This window comes from Leucopleurus acutus (assembly GCF_964270905.1).
Source record: "Leucopleurus acutus genome assembly, chromosome: 1".
Classification (NCBI taxonomy): Eukaryota; Metazoa; Chordata; class Mammalia; order Artiodactyla; family Delphinidae; genus Leucopleurus; species Leucopleurus acutus.
In genome coordinates, this window is record NC_139142.1 from 91345151 (window position 1) to 91357329 (window position 12179).

A 12179-nucleotide genomic window follows, 5' to 3' on the forward strand; every position below is an offset into this window, starting at 1 on the left:
CAAATCCCATATGATATCACTCATATAAAATAAAGCCACAAATGAACATATCTACAGAACAGAAACAGACTCACAGACATAGAGAACAGACTTGTGGTTGCCAAGGGGGAGGGGGGAAGGAGGAATGGACTGGAAGTTTGGGGTTAATAGAAAACTATTACATATAGAATGGATAAATAACAAGGTCCTATTGTACAGCACAGCACACTATATTCAATATCCTGTGATAAATCATAAAGGAAAAGAATATAAAAAAGAATGTATATATATGTATAACTGAGTCACTTTGCTGTATAGCAGAAATTAACACATTGTAAATTAACTATACTTCAATAAAAAATAAATAAATCATTAAAAAAGAAAGTAATTATATATATATCATTACAATTCAACAACAGAACTTCTGATGGTGAATTTTTTATTAATAATATCTTTACTGATGTAAATTTTACAAAGACAAAGATTCATCCTAATTCCCTTCTAAGACTAGATCATTTCTTTGACTTCACTACTTTGCCTTTTATTTTCACTAAAACAAACAACCTTCAGAGTCATTCAATCATATGTAAGGACACCTTGATATCTTCCCATGACAACTGCCCACCCTTTCCAAACCAAACTTGCCTCTGATGACTCCCATGATCAGTGGATGAGGGATGGCAGACTTGATGTGAAGTGACTGTTCATAGAGTGCTTTAAGTTTTTTGTTATTTTTCTGTGCCGTGTACATTTGAATTTCCAAAGCATATATTTCTAATAACTGTGTGCCTTTTTTCAGGTCATCTTCTCCATCATCAGTCTAGGAAAGCAAATAATGAACATTTAGTCAAGACAGAATTCAGAGTCAACCTAGTGATTTTTACTTGAGTTACCCTGAGAACCTTACACTTATAATACTAATACTGTAGGAAAATGCATTACAAATTTTAATTGGGACCTAGATTACTAAGAACATGACCTTCAATGGCCAAAAAGGAACCCATTTTCTAGTCATTTTTGTATTTTCCAGTCATTCAATAGGAAAAAAGTGGCCAGAGGTATTTTTTTATGTATAAAAGTTGCAATGTTTTGTTTTATCTAGGAGATTATGAATGGTCTTCTCCAAATCTTCACAACTACTTTAGATCCACTGAGTCAATCAAAAGCACTTCTCAAGTGCCTTCCTAGTGCCAGGTACTGGGACTACCTTGGGGAAATACAAATTTAAATAAGCCAATGTCCCTGATCTCAAAAAGTTCATAATCTAGAAGACCAATCTGTCAACAGATAAATTATAATATAAATGATAATAACTCTAGTTAAGTATGAACCAAGTGCCAAGAATGGAAGAGAAAGGACTAATTCTCTTGGGGGATGTCAAGGGAATAACAAAGGTGGGGAGATTTGAGTTTGACTTTGAAAGATGACCAACAGCCCACAAAACACAGGCCACGAAAAACAGAATATGGTCAACAGTCAGATAATCATAACATCAAGCACTGACATACACAAAGCCAAAATTTATTATTTATTTGGTCTTCCAACTTAAAACTTCCCTTTATTTGTTTTTCACTGAGTCACAACCAGACTAAAAAATATGATATGTAAGACAATCTATACATTCAGATTATTATGCATCTCTCTATGCTTTAATGTTATTTACAATCCAGATGGCATTTTCCTTATGTTCTGAAATAAACCAAGCAAAAACTTCTCCAGAGGGCTTTTTCATATTCCTTATGTATATATTTGTAAGACTTTTTAAAATTAGAAATGCCTTCTCAACCATTTTCATTTCATGTGGAAGTGAACACACAGCTGGTTATGTATCAGATTCCCTTAAGAATGTATAGATAAGAAACAATCCATAAATGACTGATCTGCCTTATAAACCAAACCTATTATGAAATATAAAACATTTTCCTGTTTTTAAAAACTAAAAAAAGGTAAAATTATTAAATGAAAATATCTGCAGATGATTTAGAACACTTTTCTGATTAACTTTTTACCCATTCACAGAAATAACACATATAATTAAAATAAGAGTACATGGCATTGAAAGAGCATAAAAATATTTAAAACAGTATTTCTACATAATATTTAAACTAATATCAAGTAACTTATTGATCAAGACAAAAAAGGAAATACAAAATTACAGCTCACATTTAGAAAGTTATACAGGTGTACTGTCCAGACCACATGGTTATCCAAATTTAAATTAAATTAAAAACTCAGTACCTTCATCTCACTAGTCACGTTTCAAGTGCTTGATGACATGTATCTGATGCTACCATATTGGAGAGCACAGATACAGAATGTTTCTAACATCACATGAAGTTCTATGGGACAGTGGTGTTACAGAGGATTCATACATGAAAACTAGAATATAAAATATCTTTATGATGTATGTCTATAATATCCTTTCTAATTTTCATAGGGTACATGATTAAATATGAAAGCCTTATTCTTAGTATTAATGACTGGTCGTTCATTTATTGATACCTATGCCTCATTCTACAAAGATAAGGATTGAAATTAGGACTAGGAGGAAGAAATGTAATTCTCAGAAAAAATTAGCTTTCTGGTAACTTATTTTCCAAATTTTATTTTTGCAATGATGCTTGAACAAAAACTTCCCTAAACAATGTTTCAAATACAATTTTTTCTTATGCTTTTTTATTATGAAGAAATATTAAGAAAAAATAAAAGAATGCTACCTGGCAGGACTGATGTAACTGGCGTAAAATTTTTTGAAGCTTTCCATATTCCTCTCGTTCTAAATATAATTTCCCCAGCTGTAAAAAAATAAACTTATTAAAATTAAAAGATTTCAACAGAAGGTGCATCTTTATAGAGTTTATCAAGGATACCTGCCCACTCTTCAAAAGAAAAAAAATGTAATTATAATTGTTACCTTTGTATTTGTCTTAAACCACAGTCTGTCATTCTTAGCATCTTTCAAAGCTTCCAGTGTTGTTTCATAGAATTCCTGCAGTAAATCCATCTGACATAAAAAATCAGAATTCTATAATTGTAAACAGCAAATTTGTACCTGTTAATAAAGTTAATTTGAGCAAACTAAAAGTGCATCTTTGAACTTTAATATACATAAGATACACTATCTGTATCTTATTGAATGTCTGTGACAGTCCACAAAATTAACAAAACTTTAGCAAAGTACAGACCAAATTTACAAAAAGTGCCAAGATGTGTTTTTATGCGTTAAAAAAAATAAAACCCAGAAAATGTCTAATGCTCTAGTAGTACAGGTTTGTCCTTTTCAATCTAATAACTTGTTCAATATTAGCGAAGTAAATGACATGCACATAGAACTAGTTGTGCTGTTTATTATTAATAGTGTATATCTTATGCACTCAACTCTTATTTGGTGCCTACTATATGGCAAACACTAAGTTGTTAAAGAAACAAAGAATAAGCCTCTTCCCTCAAAAATTCTTCTATAAATGTCACTAATCAATTAACTGGACTACAAGCTTTTAAGTTACTGGTAAACTGTTGGAGTTGAGCGGAGGGAAAAGTCTAGCACAATTTTAGCTGAGTCTAACACCATCAGTTCATAAGTCTGACTTTTTTAATGGAAATTGCTGTTTGTTTTGCATTATGATAAGCCCCTCTGTCCCCCTCCCCCCGCTTCTGGCTCTACCTTTGTTTGAATACCTGATTCTCTAGGTCTCTACTTAACAGGATCAAGAGGTAAGAGGGCCATGAGAACAGGAAAGCTTGATACTTTCAGAAAAGGTTGCCTATTTATTCATGACTGCCAGTGGCACAGTAAGTCAAGTGTTGCCCAACCAATATCTATACTTACTTTCAAAAAGACAAAAAGCTTACATATAATAGCATGAAGCAACACACAATCTTAAAGTTTTAAATTACTTAATTCCCCCCCAATATCTGGCATACCATTTATGAATAATGTACAAAAAACTGTTTTGATAACACTTGTTTGTAAAACTCAGAAAATATTTTTCCACTTAAGAAAAGCCCCCTGATATTTAAGAACTCTAGAATTAGTGCCATTAAGTGTTAATGTTCTGAACATAAGTTTATCTTCCTTTATTTCCATTACATATATTTTAGATATAAACAGTAAAAATAAACTGCCTCAAGAAATAAAAACATCTAGCAGAAAAGACAGAATGAAAGACGCTGATTCTGAGATGAACATTTTTTGAGTACAAAGAGTTATCAAACGTTCTAAGAAATGCTAAGTGATATAGAAAATATTTCTTGTGCTCCAACATCATAGCGTAAGAAAGCTGAAACTTAGGACTATGTTGCTTAAAAGAATATAAACAAACAGGCCAATTAAAAATTACCTTAGCAATAAAATAATCATTGCTTTTCTTAATAATCAAAGACTAGAATAATGAAAGCACTATCATTCCCCCCATACCCACTGTAGTTTCATCATCCATCATCTACCTATTCTTTGTAATAGAACTTATTGAATTGAACACCTAATGAGTAATGCCAATTACTAATCGATGAGTACGGGTTCTCCTCACAGGATCTTTATCTAATCAAATCTACACAAACCACCTGACTCACTGTTAAGTATTAACAGCTCAGGGTGGCTAGCTGAAGTGCTGATGAAGTTTATTAGAAGGAACTGTGATAGTAACTGTATGGGAGCCTAATATAAGCCTGCAAAAGTTGTGTGCAGATTGTTAGTATCTGAAGATGATATTTAAAGAGATTAAGCTAGGGTTATAATCTTTTAATATTATACAGTTAGTACTGTAACCAAGAATAAAATACACATTATTTTTAAAGCACACTAAAAATAAGAACGAGCATAACTGCTTAAATAAAACCTCTAGGCCTTAAAAACAAAGCCCTTAGTATAAATGATAAACATATTAATAAGTACTAAGAGGGAAAAACAGAATCTAACCTGCTTAGAAGTGGAGATATAATCAAGAATAGAATTAATGGATTTTTCAGAATAATTTCTTGTGACCGCACTCCGAATATAGGTCAATAGTTGTTTATATCTGTTCATCATTTCTGGAAAGTTTGTCTGTGAGGGAAGAAAAGTGCATTACTAGGTACATATTTATTTACTAAGATATATACACACGATTAAGATTATAGTACATATTACTAGCTAATTGAAAAATAGTTTTTCAATAATAGAGAAACTGTATGACAGAAACACAAATAAAAAATTTAGCTTAAATTTGAAATTACTAGATTACTCAGTAAATGAATCAAATTTTTGAAGTTAGGCTTTGAAAAAGTACCACTTATAGATTTTCCAAATTTCAGATATTGGTCCTCATGGCACAACAAGCACATTTATTTAAATCACAAAAACTACTAAAATATTCATAGGCCAAAAGATAGAAATAAGTCCTACTTTTCAAATATTCTTTCCTAAAAATTTACCCCTTCATCAGGAAGCTCTCTAACAATAGTTATGTATTTCTTCTCTCCCTATTATTGGCAGGCTTTTATATTAAAATGTGAAGTGAAAGAATCTCTTCAAGCCCAGGTACTCATCCCACTATCAAGAAAAGTCCTCCCAACCCCTAAAAAGGGGAAAAGTCCTCCCACCTAAGGCCCTACTCAACAGCAGATGTAGCTACTGTTGCTATTCCTTGCAGGACTATTTGCATTACTGTGGTTATTCCAGGAAACATGAAAGATCTGAGGAAATAAAGGACTATTAGTGAAATTTCCAGCACTTAAATATTTTGGCAGAGGGTCTATCATCCCTCAGAGCATATCATATAAGTCAACTTATGAGTCTAACCTTATAACCTGCATCCACAGTCCCCACAATCTCCAAGTGCTGTTAATCCCTCTTTTTATTGGGATTAACAATATACTCTACTTTTAATCACAGAGTGGAGCAATGGCAGATACAATGCTTTTTTTCTTGAATGACAGAACATGTAAATTTATTAGGGTGAAGAATAAATTAATGACACTGTAATTTTTCTGCTTATGACTATGTTCTGCCCTGGTATATAGCATGAAGGACAAGAAAAGAAAAACATGAGAAGACTCCCTGAAACGTTCTAAGCAAGTGAATTACAAAAAAGAAAACTAGTAGGGGTAGGTGAGAAAAAACAGATAGAACAATGAGAAAAGCTTTAGCAATATACATCAAACTACTTTCGTTTCCAAGTATACCAGCACCACGTGGGGGTAAATAATAGGTAACGCCCTCTCAATGAGCCACTAAAACCCAAGTTATAGAACGTATCTCCTAGCAAAATGGAAATCAGAAATATGACTGTCCCAACTTTGAGATTATATCTTGATACTGAAATAGGATTTTAGCAAGAAGTTAGTTTTGACTTCATTTCCTTATGCCACAATAACTTTAAAGCTAATTTTTCAAAAATTATGTTACTGTAATTAAAGATCGAGTGACGATTAGGTTTACTGGTTTTTATTTGCAGTGGTGAATGCACAGAGCAGCTGACAACAAACCTTTCCAATTTTTTACTGCCCAAGAGGACTACACAGAAACATGAGTCCGACTCTGAATCTAACTCAAAAATGAGGCGGCAGGGATGGAAGCTGAAACTGCTCTTGTAAACCACAACTTATTCAGAGATGCTACTACAGCATATAAAAGGTAGAGAAGGAAGGTAGGCAAAATAACACAAAATACAAATAATCCTCTCCTTTCATTTGCTTCCCATCTTGGCTCAAGGTAAAATGGTAAAATCAAATCCTACGGGTGGCATACATTTAAACGGGCTCAAAAACTAAACGACTGCTATAGTATGTTAAAATAGTAGATTTCTATAGGGTCTCTTGGTATTATTTCAAATCACAGAATCTTAGGAGTTGAACATGGGCCCGTAATGTCACTGTAATTGTTCAATCAAAATCTCCATCCCGAGACACCTGATGCTTCCATAGCCCTCTAAATTATAAAATATACTGAACGTATTCTGAAGATATATAAAGCCACCTGGATTTACCAATGGATTATTTGTGGGGTGAGAGACAAAGAGAGGAGCCATGAAGGTTCTGGCCCTAATCAGTTGAAGAGGAACGTTTTGTAATAAAATGTACAACCTCAGAACTCCAAAATAAACACTAATAGTTTGTTTAAAAGTCACTCTATTAAGAGTCTCATGCTCTACTGATTGACCTAGCCTGGCAGCGAAAAGTCATTCTATTAATAATGCAGCTAAATACTGCCCATGTATCGAAAAGATAAGTTTTCTTAAACAGAAAACTTTGTATCCTATGCAGAATTTTTAAAATTTAGTACTACTGTAGTCACAGATGAAAAGCAGGCTAAATATGGAAACATATCAACAGAATTATTTTAGAGAAATAGATATAATGACATTTTGTTGCCATGAGGTTTTTAAGTACAGAATTTCATTAACAGTTTAATTCCTCTCAAAACAAATCTTACCAACTTGAAGTTAATCTTAATCATTTGTTTCAGTGCTTTAAATCCCCATTCTCCTTTTTCACCTTCAAGTTCCAAAACCTAAAAAAAGAAGAAACTTCCAGTATAATTTAATACCGTTATTTTCTAATGACACTCAATATCTAAGTTGTAAACTAATTTTACATTATATGCATGAAAAACACTGCCCCAAGAACTCTACTTCTCAATGTCATTTTTAATAGGCTTAAGAAAAGAAACCAGCCTTAAAATGCTTACTTAAGGTAAGTGAGCTTATTTTGAGGTTTCTTCATCAAAAGATTAAATAAGAACTACTTCTTGATTATACAATCCCAGAAGTACTTTTTATTCCTCTGAAAAATCCGCTGGTAAGAATAACCCAAAAGTTTATCAATAGTGAAGAAAACACACTATTTAATAATGAAACCACACCTGTGCGATTTGTCACCAAAAGACAAAGGAACAGGATTGCAGGGATAGTAACTATTGACCAGCATGTTGATTCTCTTTCTGCCAGAACCATACTAGCTTTTCAGGACAATGGCCCTGCTCTACAGATAACCTGATTGGGAAAAACAAAAGGATAGCCCTTTTCAAATATTTGCTTTTGTTGCATAATGCAAACTTATTTTACAGGATTATCACTAAGTATCCAAACGTATTACCGACATAAAATCACTTGGAATTTACTTGATTTAAGACATCATTTAGAAAAATATAAGACACAGAATCAGCCAGAAAACATATGAACCTTTTGGAAACTGCTTAATGCTGCTTTTGGGTCATCTTCTTTTAATGCTTTGGAATTATAGTACTGATTTTCCAAATCCACATTTGGCTCAGAGTTACTATCTTCAGAGTATTCCTGTGTGTTAGAAAGAGATATTAAAATGAAGGAAAAAAAGAAAAGAAACCCACACATTGCTAAAATGTGAATACTGTTAAGAGAAAATCCACACATTTATAAAAAACAAAACAATTACATAGGTGAAACCCCACTGATGTTTAAACATTAGTTAAATAACAAGGGGAAAACCCCAAATCAAATGGATAGCAGAGTACAGTAGTCCCTCCTTATCCGTGGTTTCACTTTCTATGGTTTCAGTTGCTCCATCAGTTGAGGTATAGAAACTGGAAAATTCCAGAAGTAAACAATTCATAAGTTTTAAATTGTGAGTCATTCTGAGTAGCACGAAGACATCTCTTGCCATCTCTCTCTGTTCCACCCTGAATGTGAATCATCCCTTTGTCCAGCATATCCCACCTGTCCTGTGAGTCACTTAACAGCGGGCTCAGTTATCAGATCCACTATTGTGGTATCACAGTGCTTGTGTTCATGTTACCCTTACTGCACTTAAAAATGGCCCCAAAGCTCAAAAGTAGTGATGGTAGAAATTCACATATGCCAAAGAGAGGCCCTGAAGTGCTTCTTTTAATTGAAAAGGTGAAAGTTCTCAACTTAAGGAAAAGAAAAAAAATGTATGCTAAGGTTGCTAAGATCCATGGTAAGAACGAATCTTCTATCCACGAAATTGCGACGGAAAAAAGAAATTTGTGCTAGCTTTGCTGTTGCAGAAGTTACGGCCACAGTGTGTGAAAAGTATTTAGTTAAGATGAAAAAGGCATTAAATTTGTGGGTGAAGGACATGAACAGAAAACATGTTCTGACCGATGGTAATGTATTATGCCAGAAAACATTGAGCCTATACAAAGATGTCAGCAAAGGATTCCCTGAAACGAGTGACACCAAGCCATTTGCTGCAAGTAAGGGATGGCTGCCTAGTTTCAGGAACAGGTTTGGACTGAAAAATATAAAAATTACTGGAGAGGCTACATCTGCTAATGAAGAAGTCATTGTCACATTTCTGGCAAAGTTGAAGGAGTTAATTAAGGACACAGACCACATTCGTACAACTTTTATTACAGTATATTGTTATAATTGTTCTATTTTATTATTCTTGTTAATCTATTACTGTGCCTAATTTATAAATTAAACTATATTACAGGTATGCATGTATAGGAAGAAACATAGCATATATATGGTTTAGTACTGTCCTTGGTTTCAGGCAAACACCGGGGGTCTTGAACTACTGTAGAATCATTTCTTTCCTTCAGGTCAAAACTATGATTTCCACAGAATCAACACAAAAGCAAATTGTAAAGAAATATTGGTTATGATCTTCAGTTCTGTAGTGGTTAACCTTTTGTTGATAACAGAACCTGAGAAAAATCAATGTGAATACTAATTATTATGTAAATGTTACCTATTCACCTTTAACTCCATAATCTAGCTTTTGCTACTCCCTAAGTCTAAATTTCATTATTCTAACATGGCCTGACTACCGAGGATGGTAATCTATATATAGCAGAGTACTCTGTTACTAAATATAACTATATGTTTATAAGAATATTTGCTTTATGTGCATTCCACATTACTCAACAGCTGTTTAGTTATATTAACACACTTTAGTCTTGTAACAAATCAAAATAAATAAAACAAAATTTAGTTATATAGTTTTATGTGACTTTTCATCACATAAATTCAGTTCCTAGTTATGGAACAATAAAGCACCAAGAAAAATTGGAGTAACACTATTTTGTGGAGCGGTATAAACAAGAGTTTATATGATATTGATATGATATGATATTGATATGATATTCAATTTGATGATGAGAATTATAAAATATATATAAATTAGTGTAGTAAAAACTATTATTTTAGGAATAGAGAAGATTATTTCCTTCAGCTACGAGTCATTACAAAGGGCAAGTTTATGCCAAATTCAGAATTGTGCCTGAAAGTAAACAGAAAAAGACAAGAACAGCTATTTCTAAATCCAAGTACCGGTAAACTTTTTTTGCAGATACTTATGAGAAATTTTGTATTGTCTCATAAAGGCACATGAAAGAAAAAATGCACATGAGTGTAGTGTTAGAAAGCTCAAAAATATGTAAACACAAGACGAATTTTTCCTATGACCAGTAGATGGAGGGAGGTGTTTGATCTTAGTATAGAATCAGTTTTAGCTGACCACAATGGCTTTGTAATGTGCGCCCTCTGGAGGATAATTATTTCCTTGTATAAAGATACTTCCTGTGAAGCACTGGCACTCTGTCTCACAAATGTAAGTATCAGGAATTCAGTTATGCTCAACATATGAAAATCCTCTGGAACACTTCTCTTAGAGTTGGGATCAAATTCTGAGTAGTGCGTAAAGTTCATAATCACTCATTCACTTCCTAACCCTGTAATATAGGTTTGACTACAGTAAAACTGATTAAACTAAAAGAGCAATTAATAAATAATGAACATGCCAGTGTATACACCAAATCATGTTATGAGAGTAATGGCTTCTGAGCCAGGTTGTGAAAGATAAATGGGAGTTTGCATGTTGGACAAAACAAGAAAGGGGAAAAGAGAACAGCAGACACGAAACTGTAACGGAGATAGCTAAACAACTAAAAGCAATCATACTGCTGGAACATAAAAAGTCCTTACTGATTCTACCTTGAACATGAATCCCAAGTCCATCCACTCCCCCCTGCCCCGCCACCACCCTAGTCTACCACACCACTTTCATCTCTCCACAACTATAACCTTCCCATTCTCCTTTTTTTTTTTTTTTTTGCTGTACGCGGGCCTCTCCCGTTGCGGAGCACAGGCTCTGGACGCGCAGGCTCAGCGGCCATGGCTCATGGGCCCAGCCGCTCCGCGGCATGTGGGATCTTCCCGGACCGGGGCACGAACCCGTGTCCCCTACATCGGCAGGCGGACTCTCAACCACTGCGCCACCAGGGAAGCCCCCCATTCTCCTTTTTAACTTTCAAATTCCAGTCTTCTTAGGGTAAGCAGCCAGAATAATCTTCATAAAATGTAAATTATCTCATTCCTGTTCTCAAAAATTGTTTCCCATTGCTCTTAAAATCAAGTTCAAAAATCACCAAAATGTGACTCAATTATGCACCCAACCATATCTCCTGTCGAGCCCTCCCTCATTCACTTTGCTGCAGCCACCCTGGCCTTACCTCACAAGTTGCCAAACTTGTTCTCACCTTTACATGACATTGCTTTTTCTTTCTACTTCTCTTCATCCCATTAACCACTGCATGTCATTACAGCTTAAGCATCACCTCCTCAGGGAAGACTTGGAGTAAAGAATCATAGCTATAAAACATACTCTCACCTTTGGAAATCAGTTCTTCTCAGTTATTCTCTAGTAACTGTTCAATAATATATGGGAATAGCTAGAACCAGAAAATGACCTTTATGCAACCCAAATCTTCAGAATGCACCCCTGAACTTGGAAGCAAAATATCTTTGATTTACATCTATCACCAAGTCTAAGAATCTGGACTCTTACTCAAAGCCCATTTATTTTTGGTTTCTTAACCCATAACGGATTAGGAAAAAAAACTGACCAGTAGAAGCTGAGAGGCACACATGAATAGGACATCGAGTTGCCAGAAGGTTAACTTCAATTACTGGAAATTACTGAACTGATTATAACATTGTTGAAGGCAGGAACCTTTATATTTCCTACCATGTCTGAATGCCTCTTGTAGTACAAGACTGACTACCTCCAACTTCTGGGAACTGACTGGCTCCAGCTAATGATATTTCTAACTTCTACATAACTCCCCCAAATCACTACAATTGAGATAAGACTTAATCCAGCCCTCAGCATTTTGTGAATATGTTATTTTGGTTTTTCATATTGCATGGGTTAAGAAGTGAAATGTATATTTTTTGCATAATTGCAATTCAGTTCTTAAGTGTTACTGGTGAAATGTA

The 12179-nt window shown here is 34.1% G+C and overlaps 1 protein-coding gene across 4 annotated transcripts in view; it reads right to left on the reverse strand.

The window, feature by feature from the left end:
- COPS2 (COP9 signalosome subunit 2) overlaps window positions 1–12179 on the reverse strand; it is a 30778-nt gene that overhangs the window by 10854 nt on the left and 7745 nt on the right. The window contains exons 1-6 of one of the 4 annotated variants that reach the window (XM_082859741.1): window positions 8139–8462; window positions 7391–7468; window positions 4898–5023; window positions 2894–2983; window positions 2697–2774; window positions 625–799 (exon numbers count right to left, since the gene is read on the reverse strand). In XM_082859741.1, the coding sequence (XP_082715867.1) occupies window positions 625–799; window positions 2697–2774; window positions 2894–2983; window positions 4898–5023; window positions 7391–7468; window positions 8139–8348 (757 nt within the window). In that variant the 5' untranslated portion in view covers window positions 8349–8462. Of the gene's footprint in view, window positions 1–624; window positions 800–2696; window positions 2775–2893; window positions 3005–4897; window positions 5024–7390; window positions 7469–8138; window positions 8468–12179 lie in introns of those variants that run through there. The other 3 variants (XM_082859740.1, XM_082859742.1, XM_082859743.1) reach the window with 3 other exon arrangements.